General features: G+C 36.5%; 1 protein-coding gene across 1 annotated transcript in view; it reads right to left on the reverse strand.

The window, feature by feature from the left end:
* LOC5567843 (nuclear RNA export factor 1) overlaps positions 1–24,514 on the reverse strand; it is a 49,406-nt gene that overhangs the window by 18,415 nt on the left and 6,477 nt on the right. The window contains exons 3-4 of the mRNA XM_001657673.2: positions 6,419–6,528; positions 3,778–3,814 (exon numbers count right to left, since the gene is read on the reverse strand). Coding sequence (XP_001657723.1) covers positions 3,778–3,814; positions 6,419–6,528 — 147 coding nt within the window. The remainder of the gene's footprint in view (positions 1–3,777; positions 3,815–6,418; positions 6,529–24,514) is intronic.

The raw sequence follows: 24,514 nt of genomic DNA on the forward strand, positions 1-24,514 counted from the left end.
TTCCAGAAAGCTGAGAATTCGTTGAAAAAAAAATTGTGACGTATTCCTAAAGCAAATTTCGGATAGCTTCTGTTTAAACTTGTGTATGTTCTTAAGTCCATAAGGATTTCTAGAATAACTTGTTCTTGAAGAAATTTTACAAGATTTTCTAGGTTATCGCTAAGATAATTGAAAAAACACCAATTGAATATCTGGTTAATATCCCACAAGATTTTGTGAAGGAACTCCTGGAAAAACATAGGACGAAATCCCAAAAAAATGTGCAGCAATGATCGGAGGATTCCTTGAAAAAAAGTTGTAGTGTTAACTCGTGTGGAACCTTAAATGAACTTTTGAATATTCCCTTGGGATTTTTTGAGTAATTCGTTGAAAAATGTAAGGAAGAACTCCAGTAATCCTTGAATGAAATACTGGATAAATTCCTAGAAAAATTCTAAGAAAACTCAATAATGAAACACAGGTTGAATTTAAGGAATTATTTTAATTGATTTTAGTAGATTCACTCGAATAACTCGAATAAATTTTGAAGCAATTCTTTGGAGTAATCGTAGTTGAAATGGCTTAGAAATTCTTGTCGGGTTTCTTGGCCAAAAACTCTGGAATCAACCTATGCGGGTTTTCTTGGAAAAAAAAATCTGTGCTAATCTTTGGAATATCTCTTATGGTGGTAAGCTCCATCAAAGTTAATACGCCAATCGCGTATTATCCTCGATTTTACTATAGTAAAATCGAGGATAATACGCGATTGGCGTATTAACTTTGATGGAGCTTACCACCATTAGAGTAACGACTAGAGAAACTGGGAGCCCAGATAGCCGTAGCGGTAAACGCGCAGTTATTCAGCATGACCATGCTGAGGGTCGTGGGCTCGAATCCCGCTGGTCGCTCTCAGTTAATAACTGTAAAAGTGCTCATAAGAACACAATCCCAGTTGGGACGTAACGCCAGAAAGAAGAAGAAGAACTACTAGAGAATTCGGTTGAAAAGTCAGTGAAAAAATATATGGAGATGTTTTTGAGAAATATGATAAGAAATTTTGCATAATTATCTGCAATCAATGCAAGGAAAAAAGAGACTTATGGAGACCATTTTGGTTAAAACAAAGACTTTAGAGACCTTTCATCAAAATTAGGGACCTTTTAGTCTAAAAATAAAGACTAATTCTTAAAAAAGAAACCTGCTACCGACCTTAGATATGTTAATCCTTTACTGATTAAATAGAATGATATTGAAAACGTAAATCATGTTTTGGTAATCGACAAAAATCATACTCGAAGGTATCCTCACTGAACAGCTTAATAGCGTGTTGATAGCGGCGCAGCCGAATTTTTTTCAATTGAAGAGAATTTTTATGCAAATAATGGTTGCTCTGGGTTTTGACGCAAAAATCCTTTGTCGTGAACATATTCTGCCATGAATTACTGCCTCAAAATAATTTCCCTGATTGTGATCGAAATACCCTGAGAATTCCAGGTTTTTTCCAGGTTTTTCCAGGTAGTAGACACCCTGTTAAAGTAAGGGTTGGTTGGTTTTCGTCGTCCGCAGTACCTAATTGCCAGCGCTCTAATTACCATTCAGGTGTTCATTTAAGTGTTGCTACCACCCTTCGACCACCGCACGTTCGTCCGTCAAGATTCTCCCATCCTATCCCTGCACATCTCGGCTCGAAGCTGTTGTGCGTTTCTTGAGACCGGCACATCTGTTCCGTTGCCTTGGTCTCTGTTGAGTAGTGTTATAGGTACCTGTTTGTAAGTACATTTCCAAAAAAAAATGAAATCCGCCGCCGTAATTGTATGACGCTCTATAAAGACATGTTCTGCTACCTTAGATTTGAAACCGTGAGTCATCCCCATGCCTATCGTCTTCTGAGCTTTTCCTGCAGTGACGACAACTGATTTTGTAAACACCAGCCTTGTTCAGTGTGTATACCGGATCCTTGGTAGAGCCTAACGAAGTCTTAAGATGGTCGTCTCAGCTGGAAAACACCAAATCGATTCCGAAATGCCTTAGCTTTGGGCGGAGCTGATTGCTGATGTGTTTGTCATATGGGATGGAGACTCTCTTCATGGGTTCGGTGATGGGGGTGTTGTCAAAGCACTCCAAATGTGCTGTCTTTCCTTTTTTCGATGATGGCTTTTATCGTCCTTTCCTTGTATCCGTTGAACCTTGCCGTCTCGTAGATATATTCCAGTTCCTTGGTCATTCCGTCTTCGCTGAGGGGTAGAGTCTGCATCCTGTGAATCATGTGGTGAAATGATGCCATCTTATGCTGGAACGAATCATTCGATGTTTAGGGGATGACTCGCTGGGTGTTTGTAGGCTTCCTATAGATTTAGAAGTTGAACGATGAACTTTTTGCCCTGATGACAAATAGATCCAAAAACGGTAGTTTTTTCTCCTTCTCCTCCTCGTGGGCGAACTTGGTATCCTAGTGAACGCTGTTGATTGTATTCAAAATTCTAAGTAGATCCTTTCGCTTGATAACGCGGAATCTCTACAATTTATCCGCAAACATACCTCGTTTCTGTAAATTTTTCTCAAGACTCTCCACGAATAGTTCGCACAAAAACAGGGAAAGAAGGTTTTCAATGGAGGCTTTTTTCGTCTACTTGTAGAAGTTTTCTCGAAATTGAAGGTAGTTCTCGTCCATTTACAAGCTTACCGACTTTTTCTTTCTATGCAGCATCCGTACTTTGGGGTTATAACCAGAGAAGATTTAGGGAATCCTTTACTGGAACGCTGGAGAAAAGAGCCGTTACGTCTAAATAAACTATCATCTCGTCATCCTCGATGTTTCCTGACTAATAGTTTCTGGTAGATTTTTACCTGACCTAGTGGGGAAGGCATACTCTGGAATTGTCGCCAGATCACGAGTGAGAGATCCGTCTCCCGCAATTTTTCTGGTTTGTGAACTTTCTGAAGTCATTGGATTCGTGGAAGAATGGTTTCTGCCTGTTTCAAACCAGCCTTCTCAGAGATCGCTTTGCAGTCCTTCAGAGTTTTGTCCGTAAGCTTGATGAGTCCGGGTGTTGAATCCACTCTCAAATGTCGGTAGGGACCTTCCTTTATCTTCTTCGACATTTATTCGTCGTAATCCGGCAAGGCAACGGCAATACATGGCTTTTCAACTTGATATCAACAAATCGTTCCCGTGATGTACCTAACAGCTTTTAAATTTTAAGTTTCTACAAAAGAGGAAAGGGAATTATGACTATACCTAGTTTAAATATATAATATGTGCATACGATGGATTTCTTCAAGTCGAGTCTAGTACACGACACTTACAGTTGAAGTCGAAATACGCGTATCTTGTCAAAGGATACAAACTCTAGTGGAATTAAATGGTATAGTACTAAGTTTGGATTTTCATTTATTTATAGGCATTCCACTAACAGCTCGAAGATTTATTATATTTTTATTGTTTTTGAGATTTTTTCGAACTCTTTGATTTAAAATCAAATTTCGGGTGTATTTTGTTTTCCGTTAGAAAGAAACAACCCCAGTGTTAAAACGTAAAACTCCTGTGGCGTTTTTGGCAACTAAGTTTGAATATGATGTAGCCGTTATTTGTGTAGGAAAATTGATCTAAGTAGGTATTAACAACAACAAAATTCATGTTATCAAAAACAAGATTTTATCACAAACTACAGGGCCATATTTTATGAATAAAGTTAATCTGACGGGAAATGTCCATGAAGAAGTAATTAAAATCTAACGCAAATGTATCTCAAATAAAAATTTAAACCGTAAATTGAACATATTAAAAAGTTTACTTACCAACTTGATGATCTTGGGCAGACGCTTCCGAACCTCACTAGTGGAAAGATACGCAGAGAAAGAAAGAATCAATTAGTATTCATTCGTATTCCCCTGTTCCCATTCCGATTTCCACTGCTGTGGCAGTACGCTCCACAGCGTTTCTGCAAGCGTCCAATTCAATTTCCGGTTTGCTGGGTGGTGGCGTTTTCACACGACCTCATCGACTGTTCCGGTGAAACAGTCCCGTTCAAAAGGAAGCTTCCGCAGTTGGCTTATCTGCAGGTGTTTCCGATTATTATTGTAGTTGAATGCAAATTTTGCCTGGATATGATGGTAAGATCGTTCTATTCTAAGCTAATTTTGGAATATTTTTAAATGATTAGTAGAGTCCTAAGGTGTGCCCTAGCAATGTGTATTTCTTGGATTCTTTCTTCAAGTTTCTTAGTATTTTTTCTTGTTTTATTTTTTTTTTTTTTTGTTTGTTTTCAAACTATTTTCGTTTTTTGTTTGATTTTTTTGTGTTTTTTTTCGATTACTTCTTTTGCTCCAAACGACTCATCCTCGGACTGATTTCCAGCTCGATTCCCCCTATTACTTGACCAATTCTTGCGTTCTTGTTTCAACATTCAGTGCTTCCCGTATGTAGGTTTTCTGTGTGCCAAATCGAACTTTCTCAGCGTCCATTGCATTTCAGACACATGAGAATTCACCCAGCCCAATGGGGTTCCCCATTTCCCTCCCAATCCATCTGTTCGTCGTGGATATCGAATGGCGACGACCAGTAGTCGACCTTGTTGCTTGTGATTCTCGGAGTATGTCGACTATTTGCCTCTAATGGCCACCGATTCCGTTTTGATTCATAATGGTAGCTTATCATTTCATAAGAGTGATGACCGCCGGTCATTGACTGTTTGATGGCAATACTGAGCTAACTGCAAGACACACTTTGTACGTTTTCACCCGTTCAACGAGTTGACCACTTTTCTGTTCGATCGTGGATAACGTCCGGAGTGTCTGTGCTAGTTATCATCCGATAGATGATTACCACCAAGTTGCTTTGGTACCTACGGAATCGTGCTTTGGTTTCGATTTGGTTTCTGATTCAATGTCTGTTCGTTGAGTTTTGAGCTATCAGTCCGTGGAAGTCTTTTAAGAGCGGTAATCTTAGTTGTACTCTTTTTTTTAATTATTTTTTCGTTTGAGAAACCATCGGAATTACAATATTTTTATATCCTAAGTAACTTTAAATGACAGTATTCTGTGTTTTCCAAGTTTAATGTGTCCAAAGTATGTATTCTTAAGCTTAACAAATCCTAAATACAGCAGATCAGTGCACAATTTGCATTGCATTCATTTGAATTGTTTTGTGGATCCAGCAAGACAGAACCAACTGATCGCTTCCTGAACCATTCGTTTCGATGCTCATGAAATTGAATTGCAAGCTTACAGTTGTCTATAAGTGATGTATGGGAAACTTTAAAAAATGTGTGACCATGATTGAGTCAGTCGAACACTACTTCATCAGTTCTTGATCATTACACAGCGGAGCATTATCATTTTTGCGTGTCTTCAAAATATGTGTTTTTAGTGAGTTTTTGGTTGCTGAATTTGATATCGCTGTCAGAAATGATCCAGTACAAAAATCGGCATACAGGTTAGTAAACTTGCATGCAAGTTAACTCTAATCGATATATAATGCATGTTTACAAATAATATCTCAAAAATCAGACGTGGTATGATATTTTAGCATACAGTAACCCTAAATTGAGCTTATACCGATATTTTTATGCTTGGGGCAAAAACTGTTGTGCTGTGTTATTATTATTATCTTTGTTTAAGTGGTTTTTCGTCTTTGGCGAATTCGCCATTACTATTATGCACTTTTAGATACTTTCAGATGAAATAATGTTCGAATAACTTTTCTGACTGATTTTGATTAGGTAACAGATCGTCCCCTTGATGCTACAACTAGATAACTCTAAATTTGAAATTTTTGACTTCAATATGCCAAAACATTATTCTTAATTAGACTGCAAAATATCCGCAGCTCATAAGCGTGTGATTCAAAATATACATGTTGAAGTTTAATTCTCAATCATTTTCTCTGCGATTAACCATCACCTTGTAAAACGGTCATATTTTTAAAGTTACACATCCCAAAATTTTGATTTTCGAGTTATCTAGTTGTAGCATTAAGGGGACGAGATTGTGTTCGAATTTCATCATCAAAAACCCAATTAAATTTCGTGAAAAGTTCACATTTATACAAATCAAACCCTCTGTGTTTAAACTGTCCTTCAAACATTCTGCTCACAATCCATCATTGGGTCGCAGTAAACCTGTATCCGCTCCGGCTTTCGGATTATTCAACAGCGCTTCCGCTGCCGCCGCTCGAGGCTTCAACCATCCGCCCAAAGAATCCAAAGGAGCTGCCACAGATTTACCTTTAACCTCTCTCTCTCTCTCCCTTAAGATAGGGGGTCCAAAAACAAAATTGTCATCATCACCCACAGTCACTTGCGCGCACTGTCTTCAACCCATGTCATCAGTTGGACCGTTTTCCGGAAGCGGAAGGAAGTCCGGTTTCACAACAACACTAACACTTAGAAAATCCGGCGAAACAGAGGCACCGAAAGCACCACCGGAACCTACGAAATACCTGATGTAGACGGTTTGGTCCTTGATGCGGTCCTTCAGCGGGTTGCCCTCCAGGTTGATCTCCACCAGGGATAGCGCCTTCAGGCAGTCCAGCGAGGTGACGTACGGGATCTGAAAGTAGAAGGAATTGGTGAAACTCATTTTACCTTTAAAAATTCTCAAAATTATTATTACTTAAGTTATTATCACGAGATTACTATTTGAGGCTCTTGAAAAATCAACCAGAAATTCTTCTTAGGGTTTCTTCAGCGATTTCTCCAAAGATTCTTCCAAAAAGGAAGTCCTCAAGGAAGTCCTTCCTCTACAGATTATTTCAGATTCTTAAAAGAATTTCTCTAGAGATTAACCCCTCTACCGCCAGCCTATTTTTTTACCGCAATAAAAATATTCAAACCTTGATAACTTTTGATTCTCGATATTTTAGCATCATTTTTTTCACAAATTTTCAAAAACCACTTCTAGTTTAAGGGCCCTATTTCATAAGTCGAGCCGATCAAAATGACTCGACTGGAGTCACTGTCGACCGAAATATTTGCTCGACTCGGCTCTGTCACTCGAGCTTTTCGATAATTGTCACTCTATGTGACTGCATTACTATGACAGTCGACAGGTGACATCTGAAATATGCCTGCTTACTTTGATCGACAGTGATTACAGACGAGTCACATGAATTTGCTCGATTTACAAAATAGACCCCTAAGAATCTATGTCGATAGATATCGATTGGTGATCTTATTCTAAGGGGTCTATTTTGTAATTCGAGCGGATTCTCGTGACTCGTCTGAAGTCATTGTCGAGATCAAAGCAAGCATGCATATTTCAGATGTCACCCGTCGACTCCCATACTAATCCAGTCGCATAGAGAGACAACAGTCGATAAACTCGAGTGACAGAGTCAAGTCGAGCGAAATTTTTGGTCGACATCGATTCCAGTCGAGTCGTTTTTGATCGACTCGACTTATAAAATAGGGCCCTCAAGATATTCCGATGTTCCTTGGGGGACCGGGTTGGGTGACAAAACGTCGAAAGACAAAGGGGTCTATTTTGTAATTCGAGCGAATTCACGTGACTCGTCTGAGGTCATTGTCGATCAAAGTAAGCATACATATTTCAGATGTCACCCGTCGACTCCCATAGTAATCCAGTCACATAGAGTGACAACTGTCGATAAACTCGAGTGACAGAGCCGAGACGAGCGAAATTTTTGGTCGACAGTGACTCCAGTCGAGTCGTTTTTGATCGACTCGACTTATAAAATAGGGCCCAAAATGTCGAATGCCAAAAAGTCGAATGCCAAAACGTCGAAAGGACAGAACGTCGAAGGGACAAAACGTTGAAGGGACAAAAGGTCGAAAGACAAAATGTCGAATGCCATAATGTCGAATGTCATGATGTCGAATGCCAAAACGTCGAAAGGAAAAAACATCGAAGTGACAGAACGTCGAAATAAAAAAAATGCGAATGTCTGAAAGAAAAACGTCGGCCTATTCGCTTAATAAGCTATAATAAGAAAATTGATAAAAATCATGAAATTCAAATACTTAACAATATTTTGAATAGTAAAATATATTTTTCCGATCTTTTTACCATACCGTACTACAGTAAAACCTCCACGAGTCGATATTTCGTGACTCGATATTGACTCATGAAACCATACTAAAAACAAAATTTAATTGTTACTAAAATGGTAACCTCAAACAGCTACCCGTATTATACCTGTTCCTACTCGATACTTCCATGAGTCGATGGTCTTCAGATACCGATCCAAAAAGGTTTAACTGGTCTTGGAAAGTATACCTAAACATCAAATTGAAAATAGCTAAAACTTGTTGAAAAACTTTAAGATTTTTTTAAATCTCCAGGTTATAAAACAATAATTTGAGCTTCTCATTGAAGTACTAATGTTAGTCAAACATTGAGAGGACTTGTATCGCATGTTTTCGAGTTTAATATTTTTGCGGTACCGCCACCTAGTCGCTGGTTGGCCAAATCGACTATTTTAAGCAATGAGTGTCGTTAATGTTAATGTTCGTGCTTACTGCTTTCGACGTTTTGTCTCTTCGACGTTTTGTCCCTTTCGACGTTTTGGGATTCGTCGTTTTGGCATTCGACGTTTTGTCTTTCGACGTTTTGTCTTTCGACGTTTTGTCTTTCGACATTTTGTCCCTAAACCGGGGGACCGACATTCTCTATATAAAATGTTTTTAGCAGCCATTTTGTTTTACTTCAATTTATCAAAAAAAATAAATATGGGCTACACAAAGCTAGTTGATAAGGAGCTACTCTGAAAAAATCATATAAATTGTTTTTTTTTTAAGTTTCTAAGATCTTTATATGACCAGCGTGGTACCAGACACATGAATGCTCATTACTTAAAGACGGTTGCACCAAATTGCTTCTCTCACAACATACTCTCATTAATGTATACTGCTTCGCGTTAGAAAATGGGTTAACCAACGTGCGAAGTTCGGTTTTTGACCAACTCTGCCGCGTCGCAAGTCGATTCTTAATAGTGCGCATAATGCACACGGTGAAGGGCATAGATGCGCACTATAGCGAAGTGACTCGCGACGCGGCGAAGTTGGTCAAAAATCAAACTTCGCACGTTGGTTCATCCATTTTTAGTCGCGAAGCAGTATATTGTTCCGAAGAGTATCCAGCTTGTTACGCTAACATGCTATAAATTTTTGAATCACCCTTGTTTGACATTTCTTGCATACACCATAATTTTTATGGTTTGATCGAAGCAAGCTAAGCAGGGAAAAAAAATATGTTGACAAAGAAACGCCAAGCATGAAATATTTTGCTTTTGGAAATGGAATTGATCCTTTTCAAATTGCGTATTTTATTCCAATTGTTTTATTATTTTAGGTCTTTGTACAACGGTAGGCCTGCAGGAACTTGTGGCATTGGTTCAAATTTAAGAAGCCAAAAACTGATTTATCCAAAGATTGAACATCTTAAAATACACGCGGGCTTTCACTGCAAGACAAATGTTTGGTCGCTCTTTGACAATCTGGTTCGGAAAGAAGTTGGGAGTTAAGCATCGAATGTGTGCCGTGTACATAATCTTTATTTTTACATTAATCTGTTCTATTCCAATGGACTGCGTCGATTTTTTACCGCTTATGTGGGCTTTTGGAAGGTCTCTCGCCCGTAACTACGTCTCAAGTTGCGGCATATGATGCATGCTATTTTGAAGCACACTGACTGTTTATAACAAAGTATTTAATTAACCCTCATTTGTGATGAAGGTTAACAAAATGTTTTTAATAGTAATCCATACAATTTTCTAATCATTTATTGGAGATTTATTAGGATAAGAAACTAAATCTGCGATTTGTTGATTTCTTCCAGGAACAAATTTTGATCTTAATCAATCACCACGGGACTTTTTTTGTTTGAACCAATTATGAGCAAACATGTGTTATTCTATCGAGTAATTAAATTGAGAAGGAAGCTTTCATACGCAAAATATGGTTCTGTACTATATTTTGAACGTCGAAAAGCCTCATTAGAAGCATTGTGTTTTCTGCTGAAAATGTGAAAAGATATATTATATAGCTCACTTTTATAACATTTCATCAATAATGACGGCTCCTCTGTAATCCACTTAAAAATCTAAAAAATATGTGAAAGAAATTAGTTAAGCACACTAAAATAAATGAGAGATTCGAAATACGGGTCCTGAGTAAATTTCAAAAGCTTTGAAAATTTTTGACATTTCAATCAACAAACTAGAAATACTGCCTACTTAGATTTAACTCTAAAATCTGTAGGCAAGAAATGTTAAAAGCGAATCACCCCTAGTTGCTTTATGGCTAGCTTAAAAACCTGGATATATCCGAATACGATGAAAAATCTGTAGCCTGATATATTTGCGTGGGTTATAGCTACGCGTCGGTCCCCCAAGGATTTTCGGAATACCTCAGGATTTTGTTGACCAATGAACAATATTGACACAGATACTAGAAGAGTTTTTTGAGAACTTGTTAAATAATGGTGCAAAAATATCGAGAAACAAAAATGTTATCGAGGTTTGAAAAATTTTAATTGTAGTAAAACATAAAGCTGCCGGTAGAGGGGTTAAACCAGAAATTTCTGAAGATGTTTCCCGATTTGTTTGTTCAAGTATTGTTTCTGGGTTTATCTTTAAACTCAATAACTGTGTCTCCACGGTCCACCTTTGGATTTTCTCAAAGATATTAACCAAGAATTGCTTTGGAATTGAACCGAATAAACTAGGTCAAATTTAGTTTTAGGCCTAAATAATTAAAAAAACAGGGAGGTAGGCTTTAGAATTACTCCATTTTCTCTCTTGGGTATACCTACAAGAATTCTTTCCTGAACTCTTTCAAAATGTCTTGCTATTCCATTAGAAAATTCTTTTGAAACTATATAAAAAGAATTCCTTCATCGATCACCCTAGGGATTTTGACCAAAATATCTCCTCAATTTGAAATGTTCTTAGAAATCATCATGAATTTCTCTAAAGATTCTTTGAGAAACCATCAGGACATCTGGAAATATTTAAAAAAAAAAAATCAGGATGGTCCTAACTCCTCCAGGGCTTTAAAATTACTAGGTTATTCCATGTTGGAATCCCTAAAACAGGGTGTCTACTCATTTATAAAAATGAAATTCCCTGAGATTTCCAGGTTTTACCAGGTAAAAAAAATCCAGGTTGTATAAATTCTCCAAAATGCATAAATGATTAACGAATAGTTCATTTTACATGACTAAAATTTATTTTTAAAATGTATTTTACATTTTTATAAACAAAATTTTTATTCTCGGTTTGTTCTAAACGTGTAAACAGCATCAGAAAAACAATTATTTTCATCAAATGATCTAAAAATACCTCAAAAATAGAGATGAAGAAAATAGTCTATCCGAACTTAAGGAAAAAATCTTTCCCTTGAAATGGGATTTTGAATTATAGACATCAGCGATACACCCACAAAAGTTCTCTAGAGGGCGTTTTGTTTTTTTTTTAGATTTTGTCTTGGGGAAATTGGGTCTGGTAGCGTTTGATCGTCTTGGAAATAGAATTTTAAATACCTCTTGCCTGAAAAAAAAACAGACATGAACCAAAAAGAATATAAAACAGTCATGAATCATGAATACGAAAAGAAACCCAACTTGAACCACGTCATGAGATTTTGGTTCCTCATTTGAACGGACAGTCCTCTAAGAATGAATTTAAGAATTTTTTGGGAGTCCTTTGACGTTACGACAAGTTATCCTGCTTGTTTTACTGTGGATTTTTTTCACATCTCACTCCAACAATCTCACGAGAGAACTTTTCCAAGAAACTTCTAAGATGCTTTTCCAAGAATTTAGTTTTAGATACCTTCAAGAACTCAATCTGGAGCTTTTCTGGGAATAACCATAGAAACTACTTCGGAGATTCCATCAGGACTCCCTCCAAAGACCGTTGGAGAAATTTTCAAAGGAAGTCTGAGGTTCTCAAGAAATATATCCATTGATTTCCCTAGGACTTTCTTCAACATTCCCGTTTAGCGCATCTTCAAAATTCAAAATTCATTCAGTAATTCCTGTTATTTTTTTTTATTTCCCAAAGAAATCTAAAAAAATCTAGTCTGTCTTCCAGAAATTTCTCTAGGAAAATGTGAAGGGTTTGATTCAGATTAGTTTGGAAGAAATTTTGAGAAAAATCCGCATGGAATTTCTATAGAAATTTTTAGTTTGTTTTCTAAGTATGCCTTGATGAATTCTTACGAGGATCTCTGAAAATACTACTGTATTCTTGATAAAATTATTCTTAGGATTTTCTAATACGAAACCTTGAATGAAATTTTGAAGAATCCATGGAGATTGGAAATATTATTTGAAAAATTATTAAACAAATGTATGAACCACATCAATAATAGTTTATAGAAATGCCGAGAGAAAGTTCTGGAGGAACTTAATGAGGAGTTCCAGGTCAATTTTTTTTTGATGGATTCTTGGAAAAAAAATCATAAAATATTTTATCGAATAATGTCTGAAAGAAATAATTCTAACCAATTTTATAGAATACATATGAAAAATGAAAAAATCGGCATTATCGAAACTATGAAAAAAAAAAACCTTTGTAGAAGAACTTCATTCAGATACGTGATAAATCTCATAGAAGTAACAACTGAAAAAATCGCTGATCTATGTGAAAATTACTAGAGGTAATAATGTTGCAAAGCTCTACGATTTTCTTGAAAAAAAATTTGAAGGAATTCATTACTAGAATACCTGAAGCATTCCTGGAAATTTCCTTCAGAATTTGTGGAATAGTCGAAAAACATTTTTCTGAACAAATTTAGATTGTTTTCAAACAAGTTTCATATGCTCATGAACAAAACCCAACTTTCTAATCTTAAGTTAGGATTAGAGGTAAGCAAGAAGTTAAGATAAGGATGAAATTATCTACGCATGTTTTATGTCGGATAAATAAAAATCGTTAAACAAAATTTGAAGACTGAACATATCTAGTAGCTTCTTGATAGCGGCGTAGCCGAAAATTTTTATGATTGAAAAGATTTTCTGTCACAAACAGGATATATTCTACCTTGTATCACTGATTCAACTAAATTTCCCTGATTATGGCCGAAATTCTCTGAGAATTCCAGGTTTTTCCAGGTTGAAAAAAATTCCCTGATAATTCCAGGTTTTCCAGGTTTTACCAGGTAGTAGACACCCTGTAAAAGTAATGTTTATTTTTTTTTTTTGAAATCACTAAGAAAATTTCTAATGCTTTTCCTCGAGGAGAGGATACTGGAGCCTATACAATTATACATAAGAGTGCACTGCAAGAATATGGAAGAAAAAGACTTCAGAGACCATTTTGATTAGAATAGAGAGTCTCTAAACATTTAAATGGAGACCAAGTGTTTGAAAAGAGACCTGCCATCAGCCCTGCACCATGTTTTCCTACACAGATTCCCCAAAAGATTCCTCAAATAATATCATTGAAAATATTTCCAGAGATTTCTTCGAAATTTCCTTCAAGGTTTTCTCCAAGAAAATCTTTAAGCTTTCCTCAGAATGTCCCCAGAAAATCCACCAAGTATGGAATTGGATCCTATTCTTGGCGCTTCGGATTCATTCCCGAAGATTTTTTTTTTTGACTATTGGGCTTAATAATATACCCGGCCACAACATGCACTATATCAGTGGTTCTCAAACTTTTTGAAATTGCGGCCCCCTTAGAAGGTCTACAAACATCTTGCGGACCCCTGATAATGTATTATCTTGAAATAGAAGCTTATGCTAACGAAAGATTTGCCCATAGTGTAACTCAATTGAACGAACCACAAATTAAGAACCAAACTAAATGACTGAAATAGCTACATCTTACAAGATTTTCACGAAAGATCTTGTTAAGCACCAAACATATCAATTGGATCCTGTTCACAATATAAGTGGAAACTACCAAAGATCTCAGAGTAAATGAATACATTTCCTTGGCAGACAAACCCAAACATTGCGCCGTTATAAAAGAATTCGGCTATGATCATGTCGGAAACTTCAGTAGAAAATTAGCCAGGAATCTACCAAGTACAATTCTGGACTGAACAAAATACGAATTGGAAACCTGGATCTTAGTATTCTAAATACAAAGAAACCTCCCATTTTGACCATTGTTGCATGAAAAAACAGCCAATAATTAACCGTATTTACCAATATAAATGGTATCAGAAGGAGTTTGTAGAAGATTTCTTCATGAATCTTCTAAGAAGATTTTCGAAAAGATATGATATATTTCCTTGGATATTTTCCAGTAATCCAAGGAGGCGAAAAATTAAAACAAAATATAATATAGGCCCAAAACTTAGCTCCGGAAGCTGCTATTCATATTTTAGAAAAGAAGCTCTTTTTTATGAGTAAACCATCAGATTAGAAATTTCACAAGAAACTACAGTCGCCTCTCCACATCTCGATATCGAAGGGACCATCGAGATAGGGAGAGATCGAGACAAAGAACAAATTTTTGATGAATACTAGATTGAAAAACACTCCGTTGTCAAGAAAGTAATACACAAACAGACGTTATTTTGCGCTCCTAATTTGTTTTTAATCCTAAAACTTTGGTCTAGTAACCTTCGATATTGGTCATAGCGACATACGGAGAGAAAATTGAGATCGAAAAATCAACAGAAACAGATCGAGATATGGAGATATTGAGATAAGGAGGATATCGAGATATGGACACACTTAAATTATTTCACCGACCTTAGTAAAATTTTTCGCCGAGAACCCAACAGCTGAGAATTCGGTAATGTTCAACGCCGAATTTCAGAACTTATTTTACCGAGATTTCGGCAATCCAAATTTTTTGCCGAGATCTCGGCGAACATTACCGAGATTCGGTAAACGATTACCAAGATCTCGGTAAAAAATTTACCGAGAATCGTCAAATTATTACCGAGATATCAGCTGTTGGGTTCTCGGCGAAACCGTTTAAGTGTGGAGAGTGAAAATGTATGCAGACTGAAGGGACTTATGAAATCATCGACATAGGGTGCAATATCGAGATGTAGAATATCGAGATGTGGAAAGTCGACTGTACTATGAAAATTTACAACAGCTCTAATAAAAACCCTGCTGATAGATTTAAGAGGATTCCGCCAATATTTTGAGTGGTAATAGCGAATAATTTCTGGCCACGAAGTTAGTAATGAAGATTGTTGGTCAAATCTTGCTAGAAAAAAACAAAACAAAATATGCCAGGAATCTTAAATAGATACCTCCAGAAATGATCTAAGTTTCATTTTGAAGCTCGCATTGATATAAAATATACAAGCAACGCAGGTAAGGACGTTGAAAAACGCACAAAAACCTGCGATTCGGTAATGATGAACTCTAGTAAAGTAAACTAAATAAGAGACTACTCACATCTATCTATCGATCAAAGAGCACGGCACACATTTACAATGGCTTCGAGGACCCCCTGGAATGTCGTCACGGCCCCCTGGGGGTCCGCGGACCACCGGTTGAGAACCCTGCACTATATTGCAAAAGTCGAGGGCTGAAAGCCTCGTTAATAAATGCAATAGCATCAGTAATAACAATTCTGCCTTAAAACTCTCCTTATGCCAAAGTAAATTATGAATGTGTCTAATAAAATCTTTATCCTATACCCAGGTTTTTTGTCCAAGGGATTCTCTTCAACGATTTTCCCGCTATGTTTCTTTAGGGATACCTTTAGTAGTAAATTCATGAATGACAACACAAATATTTTGTAGAATTCTTCAGGACGGTTTTTTTTTATTTCTTGGAATGGAAATCTTCATTCTTTTTTTCAAAGTCCCCTTAATTAATTATTCCAGTAACTATTCCTTAAATGCCTCGAGCAGTTCCTACAAAAATAACTGAAATGTTTGTTTTTTTTTCCAAAACTTACTTTATATAAGTGATCATAGTGATAAGTTTGGTCCTTGCAATTGCGCGAGGTTTCGTAAATGAAACATAATCTCTATCTGGTAAGAAATTTAAAAATTCGAAGAACATTGGTGTTAAACTTTTTCGTAGTCCGACTGGAACGCGGCTCGACTGAAATTATATTTCATCTTAGTTGTTATTTATAATTCGTAACATCATTAATACTTACAATTTAGTTTTCCTATGGTTGAGCGTATTGAACCTCAAACTGGTATGGTGCGATGGGATTATCACAGAAGGCCGAATCACAAAAGGCCGAATACATTCTAGCCTACCACAAAAGGCCGAATGCACAGAAGGACGAATTACAAAAAGCCGAATGCACAGAAGGCCGAATCACAAAAGGCCGAATCACAAAAGGCCGAATCACAAAAGGCCGAATCACAAAAGGCCGAATCACAAAAGGCCGAATCACAAAAGGCCGAATCACAAAAAGCCGAATCACAGAAGGCCGAATTAATGTTACAAACCTAAAAAATAAAGCTTGGATATGAAAAGAACAAGTCCATGCTTTTTTAAATGCAGTCATGTTAATAAACAGTGCAAAATTTACATGCGCATTGAGGATAGAGGAACTGAGGCGGCAGAAGGCTGCCGAAGTCTCAGATATACGAAGGTTGTGTATAGCATCTATTCGGTGTCATGCAAATAGCAAATCCAGGCGTTTGCCCAGAGGCGTCGCGTGCTCAAATAAGCCACCTGTGCAACAACAAGAAAAATATATTTTTTTAATTGGGTAAATAACGCCTATGTAAACGGTAAACTGGTGATTAACTGGATTTTGCACGTTTCAGCTACAAAACGTATCAGAAATAACAAAATGTATCAATGTGCAAATACGCATTCTTGCATTTAGTAAAATAACTGCAGTGTGCGATTTTTTTTCTTCGATTTATTGGTACGTTTTACTTGATTTGCAAATGTTTTCATCTGCATATTAATCTCGTGTATCCGGCAGGAATATAGAAAAAAAAACACTATTTTTTTAAATAATTTTCTTGGTCACTTAGGCATTACAACTAATATGTGAATATATGTGTATTGTGCTCTGCAAGAAAAATCCACGGAATGCGATTAACTGAAAATGTTGATATATCGTCGCAGTGATAATAAAAATTACCAAATGTTTCAAATTAAGATAATTTCAAACATTCGCGTCCTTGAAGAACGAAAAAATTCAAACCTACTTGAATGTTGACGTTGTGCGCATATCTGCGCGTTATCGCCGCCGCTGGATGTGGATTTAAAATGAGCAATACTTACTTGAATTGTATGAATGCAGCGTAAGAACACATCGCGAATGATTTGTACGCTGCCCGCTTCGGTGGCGAGTCGAAAATCCCGTTAGAAAGGTTAATCTTTCTTTAAAAACAACATAAATCCCACAATAAACTAAAGAGAAAACAGATATGAAATCATCTATTATTAAAATATGGAAATTGGAGCAGTCTACGGAGAAAAAATAAGTGCGCTAATTCCATTGATAATACATTCTTCCTGAGCTTTTATCATCTTCCTCAGCTTGTTCAAATCGGTTGGTTGAACCTAGTGATCCTTTATAGAGAGATAAGCGGAAGCTGACATTTCTGTCAAAGTGTGAGCCAATCGAGCAGCGAGAGCTGTCAAAGTGTGAGCCAAACGAACATGCGTTATGTTTGTTTTGAACTTTTCTTGAAGAGTAATGTAATCCGCTTGAAATTATTTCGGTAAAAGTAATTTTGCATGAAGCAAAAAAAAATTAAATGTTTTACTTTTTTGAATTTTTGTCAATGCGATTTTTAGTTGTTGATTTTTTTCGGCTGTTTATTAGTTTTGATATGTAGCTCAAAGATCTATAACGAAACAAAATGCACTTTTTGGCAATGAGGAAGTCATGTCCGTGTTACAATATTATTCTCGACGCCGAGCAAAATCAGCACTGTTGGTCTGTTGCCAAATCATTCCATTTTACTTCCGCTTATCTCTCTATAAAGGATCACTAGTTGAACCTGTCGAGAGAAACCGATTTCGTATTGCATGAAAGTTAGCACCGTAAAGCATGCAATTTGCACTCTAAGAACACTCTATTTCCATATTGACTGCGCTAACTTCACCAAAGACCAGAATTGATTAGTTTATCATTGTATTAATCGAATTTACGTATGCAAGGTATGCATTCGAATTGTTATAAATTTGATTTTAATTATTAAAACCTCTCATGTTATACTGTGGATATCCTTCTAAGTTGATGTAAATATATCTGGATGGACATTGGACATCCGATCTATTCCGAACAAAATACATTCTATTAGGAAACTTCTTAGCGTGCACCAATCTTTCGGAAGGAGAAAAAGTAAAACCTGTTCAACTTCTTTCGTTGAACGGGTTGTTTCCACACATGTATGCTTTTGAGCGTGTACAGATTACTAAGCTGTGAATGTATGTGGTACCTTAGTTATATGGGATTTGGTTCAACAGAAGCAGTTGAACAGGCACAGTACTGTCTCTTCAACTTTTGCGCTGCTGTCTTTGGTGAAGTACCACGCTTGTGCTGTGGATATCAAGCGAACTTTTTACATGGTGCGTGAACTCAGCACACTACGCGATCGTTCTGTGTGCCTTGGGACAATTGCTATGCTACTTTCTATGTAATACGTATGAACCCACACTCATGATATTTTAAAATTTGTTGAATTTGATTTACTTTTTTTAAATTAGTTGTACGATTTTGATTCAAATGGTCTACCTGTTCAATGAACGGGTTGAACAGGTTGACCAGACGCCTCTGCGTTTGCCCGGTATAATGCAAACAGAGGATGTTTTTCCATTTTTAGGTCCGACGAGCGACAGCGAGTTCGGACAGCAAGCGTTTGCCCGGTATAATGCCAACATAGTCTTTCACGCAACAAGCAGGAGAATGATTTCTGAGATGTATAACAAGTGTTTAAGTGATCATAAGAATACTAAGTTTACTAACAATACTTTTCATCACACAGTGCCCGTACGATTTTGACTTGGTTTAAATTTGGCAACACGGAAATTCATGTACCCAAAAATGGATCATGGTCAGTCATAAATCCTGTCAATTCCAATTGTTCTATGGGCCTTCTTAAGGTTAATTTAATTCGTGGTCATTATTACGGTGATACAAGTTTTAATAAAAACAACCATTACATTTTGGAACGTTTCATTTTAGGCAACATGAAAATTTTTGGCATGTTGCCAAAATCGAACAGGCACTGTAAACCCTTTTTTCGCAAGGTATTTACACTTATATTGTACAAAACACAACAGCGCAACTACTTAAGCTCCAATTATAGATATTTTTGGGTTTGTCAGCTAAGAATAGACCAGCTGACGAACCCAAAAAACACTAACCATACACTCTTATTCAGCTAGTAATGTTCATTGTGCATCTTGTCCCGCTTTACCCTACTGTAAAAATTTCCTTTTTTTGTAGAAAAATGTGCTGAATGTTTGTAGCTTTCACTAGAATTTATTTTAAAATTTCGGCCTTCCGTGATTCGGCCTTTTGTGATTCGGCCTTCTGTGATTCGGCCTTTTGTATGTTTCGGCCTTCTGTGCTTTCGGCCTTTTGTGATTCGGCCTTTTGTGGTAGACCCGGTGCGATTGATATTTTCGACCTGATACAATATTTAGGACCATTCACTAGAGAGACTACAAAAGCTGATTTTATTTCGAGGAATGCCTGAACCTGCTCGAATTCACACTATTGATTTGTGATTGTTATCGATAATATAAACTAAGAATTCAGTTTAGTGCAATTCACGGTTGTTTAAAAGAGTAGTTTAAGAAGTTGTGCGTACAAATCGTCCACGCTATAGCTAACTAATGATAATTCTCTATTGTTCTTTCTGCGATCGTTGCGGTGACGTGGATAGCGATCGTGGTAGTAGTAGTAGTATTTTGAACGACTGCGAATCCAAAAAAAAAGGGCGTATTCGTTAATCGCGTCAACAATTGGAGATCACTCGACGATGAAGAAGTCTTTAAGTTGCAGACGAAATAGGCCTATCTGTCACAAGGAAAGCATAATATTAGAGTTTAACAGAATTGACTCGTCGTACTAGCGACGAAAATCGCTCGTCAGGGCTGATAGCAATCAGGTAGCAAAATAATAGTGACTTTTGTAACTAAAACTTCCAAAAAAAGTTACCAAATTACAACTAAAAATTGATTTCATGACTAAAACATTTGGGGTTATTCACCTATTGTTGAACGGCCAAAAATCATTCTGAATATTCAAAATTCATCAGCTCTAAAGAAAGCAATTATGGCAAAATTATTTAGCATTCATGGCGAACTAATTTGTTAAAATTCATTAAAGCAGTTTCATATGCCATATTTGCGGACCGATTTCCTGGAAATAATGCTTTATGCATTTCTTTGGAAGTTCCAGAAAATTGTAGCTGAATTTCTGAATTCCAGGAAAAATCGAGAATTTAAAAATAGAAGAGGAAAAAATCCCAGTACGAATCTATTTAAACCTAGTTGACCCGACAAACCTTGTTTTATCTCGAAGTAGGCTGTTAGGTAATGTGAAACAAAATTCTCTCAGTTTCCTACCCCTTTTCCTTAAATTTCCATTGAAGTTCTTTGACTTTTTGTATACAGTAACACGTCGGAACACTTCAAGAACCTAACCGTGAAAAAAATCAGGTAAATCCGTTGACTCGTTCTCTAGTTATTTCGTGACATACAAACACCATTCCATTTTTATTTATATAGATAGATACTCATTAGCCCTTCAACAAAAAAGTTGTAAAACTCGACGGGGCACCCCCTAGATATGTGCCTTAGGGTAAAAAAATGCTCTCTCAAAATTTCAACTCATTTGGTTGCTTCCCCAGCTGGCGCATTCAATTCGAAGTTTGTATGGGATATACGTTTCAAATATATTGAAAGATGACCCTATGTCACTGTTTCGTTCCGTATACTAGTTGTTCGCGTTTAATTGAGCCCAGAATGACAAATTCACTAGTTGATACCCTAATGAACATAGTTGCAGAAGGTTGTATCTGGATTTAAGCTAATTTTCATTAACCTTTCAGTTGTTGAAAGTAAGGCCAAGATCAGCACTCCCCTTGTACCGCAGCTCGCCCAACGTCATAGGTGGCTATGATGCGCTTAGTGGCTACCACCCAGGAATGTTGCAGAAATACTAAGCAGTATTGCAAATCTACTTCAGATAGCTGAAACACCAACTTTCTCAATGTCAATCATCATACAACCTTCTACAATATTGTTCACTATGGTATCAAGTAGTGTTTTTGACATTCTGAGTTCAATTGAACGCGATCAACAATTTTCCTGACCCGAACAGTAACAGATATAGAGATGATGTTCTATTTCCCATATGTTTGAGCTGAAATTCCCATATTAACTTAAATTCAATTGCGCCAGCTCATAGGACGACCAAATGAGCTAAAATTTTCAGGAAGTCTTCCTCTAACCCTAAGGAATAATCCTGGGGGGTGCCCCGTGGAATGATACAACTATATTTTTCTCCCATACTGAGCTGGGCCAGTCTAATACTCACTCACTCATAAGGTAGCTTCGAAGTTTGATCTATTTTCGATGAACTCGCAAAACTGAATCAGGTGATTATTGTGCCATAGTAATAAGAGAATTAACTTATTACAATAATCTGGATATTACTCAATACTCGAAGTATCCAAAGCAATCGCATCACTAAAGATTAATAAACAACACTTATTTTCAACTGATTTTAAAACTATTAGCAGATGCGTCCATTTGTCTTTTAAAAACTACTATTCCTATTCCAAATTAATATTTGAAATAATGTAGGAGATTGAAGTAGGCAATATAATCATTAGGGAGGTCATAGTAGGCTTTTAAGGATCATTTCGATGTATGACAATTATTAATCCTCGAGACGCCAAATAAATAAGATCGATTTATCAGAAGCTCTCTGTATTTTGTACTTCAATTCAGAAGTGGGATCATGATTCTACGCGACATCCCAAGACGAAGAGCTGGTGCTGACAATTTTTCAAATAACGAGGGCGAATCGAATGAAAACACAGAATATAGAAACCAAGCCAGAAACATGAACGTTAGTGGAGCAGGAGACGGAACGCGACCCGAAACCAGTTCAATGGTTGTTGGAGAACGCGGAGATGTAACGGTTGGTGTTAGAAGCGACATGGAACAGAATGAAGCTAGGAACAATACTGGATTGCAGCAGATCGAGGGGACGGGGATTCAAAACACCTTTCAAATGTTCTTACACCCTGAGGACGTTCGTAGCCTGATTCCTGAATTCGTTCCTGGGAAGATTGCTGTGGAAAAATGGTTAAGAAAAATCGACAATTTGAAGAACGTTTATAACTGGGAAGAACGGATGGCTCTTCACTACGCAACAATGCGGTTGGGTACAGTACCTAAGATTTGGTTTGAAGGTGTTGATGAAGTCGTGTGCGGTTGGAATGATTTCAAGCAAAGAATAGCAAAAGCATTTCCATCAAGAATCGACGAAGTGGATATCCATAGTGCTCTAAACAGACGGTTCAAGCATGCAGATGAAACTTATGAAAACTTTGTGTGGCCAAAGCAAGAATGGTAGACCTTACGGATGGAGCTATAATCAAATACGTCATCAATGGCATTCCGAACTCTCAATTGAGACTGGTGCTGAGTATACTGCTGGACACACATCCGTGGATAGTGTGCTGGAAGCAATTCTTCGACATGAAAATCAAACACAAATGCAAGTAGACAGAAATGCAAATATTCAAGAACCTATGCGGTCACAAGATGGTAACAGAAATTGTTATAGCTGCGGAGAACGTGGTCATTTAGCAAGAATGTGCCCTCGGAAAGGTGGACTACGATTTCAAGATGATAGAAATAATTATCGACAAAACTATAATGCAAGATACAACTTAACTCACTCAAGTAGCGATCAGCAAGTAAATGGATTCGATAGACTCCGTTATCCCGTTGGCCATGGCGAAGGAAGATCTGGACATCAACAGTTTTCAAGAGGTGGAGACAATCGACAGTCAGAGGGACGTTATTCAAATGCAATTTCGGCTGTAGAAGGAACAGATGCAACCCAAAGAGGAGCAGAAGCTGTGGATTTTGAGCGATCTCGAGGTAGTATTGAGTATAGAGGTAGGAGTAGGTTAGAAAAGTCATTTTTCATAACTTTAGTAAGATTTTCGAATTATTATAAGGAGTGTGTAACACTTTTTGATACAGGTAGCCCAATTTGTTTAATTAAAAGTAGCGTTGTTCCTAGTTCAATTGAAATTTCAAAATATTCTGATAAAACATTTTCAGGCCTAAATAATTCAAAAATTGATATTTTAGGGACATTTGATTCAGAAATTGTCATTAATAATTATATTTACAAATTACAGTTTAAAATCGTGAAAGATTCTACCATGGAACCGATGTGCATTTTGGGAACGGATTTCATTAGAAGGAATAACTTATTAGCTGAATGTGACGGTGACGCGATAGTTTTTGGAAAGAAGAATGAAGAACATAAGGGAGTTTTGAACATGTTTACAATTGAAAATAATTTTCGTCCAGATATCTATGATGTGGAGGTAAGCTCGGGCACTTTCTTGAATACTTATGTGGATCAACTAGATATAGGTGATGCTAGCATTCCTTTTAAATATATTACAGACATCAAATCTCTTTTTAACAATGTATATGAAAACGGAATTAGACCTATTACACCAAAAAATTTGTATTCTATGAAAATTGAATTGCAAATCAATAAAACATTTAACTTTTCACCGCGTCGTTTGTCAAATTCTCAGAAATTAGAAGTTGAATCACAAATCAATAAACTTTTACAAGAAGGGGTTATACAAGAGAGCAATTCATCTTACGCTAGTAGAATAGTATTAGTGAAGAAGAAAGATAACTCATGGAGGATGTGTGTAGATTATAGGGAGTTAAATAAAATTACGATTAAAGATAGATATCCAATTCCACATATTGAAGATCATTTAGATAGCTTACGAAATAAGAAATATTTTAGCACTTTAGATCTTAAAAGTGGTTATCACCATCTACTAATTGATGAAAGCTCTCAAAAATATACAGCATTCGTGTGTCATTTGGGCCAATTTGAATATAAGAGAGTACCTTTTGGACTATGTAATGCACCTTCAGCTTTTATGAGATTTATTAATACAATTTTCAAAGACTTAATTAAAAAAGGTGTGATAAGAATTTACATTGATGACATTATCATAGCAACCGGAACAATTGAAGAACATTTAACAGTAATCAAACAGGTTTTTGAAATTTTAGTTGAAAATCATTTACAATTGCAATTAACGAAATGTAAATTTTTAAAATGTAATGTTGAATATCTTGGTTACAATGTTAATTCCGAAGGAATAAGTCCAAGTGAAAAACATGTAGAATGTATAAAAAACTTTCCGATTCCTAAGAATATTCATGACGTACACAAATTTGTTGGATTGGCGAGCTATTTTAGAAAATTTATTCCAAACTTTTCAGTAATTGCAAAACCTCTTTATGATTTATTTAAAAAGGATAAAAAAGATTTTAGCTTAGGAAAAGAGGAAATGATTGCTTTCGAAATTCTTCGTAAGAAACTTACAGCGGAACCAGTATTGAAAATTTATTCGCCTTTTGCTAGAACTGAGCT

This window comes from Aedes aegypti, chromosome 3 (assembly GCF_002204515.2).
Source record: "Aedes aegypti strain LVP_AGWG chromosome 3, AaegL5.0 Primary Assembly, whole genome shotgun sequence".
NCBI lineage: Eukaryota > Metazoa > Arthropoda > Insecta > Diptera > Culicidae > Aedes > Aedes aegypti.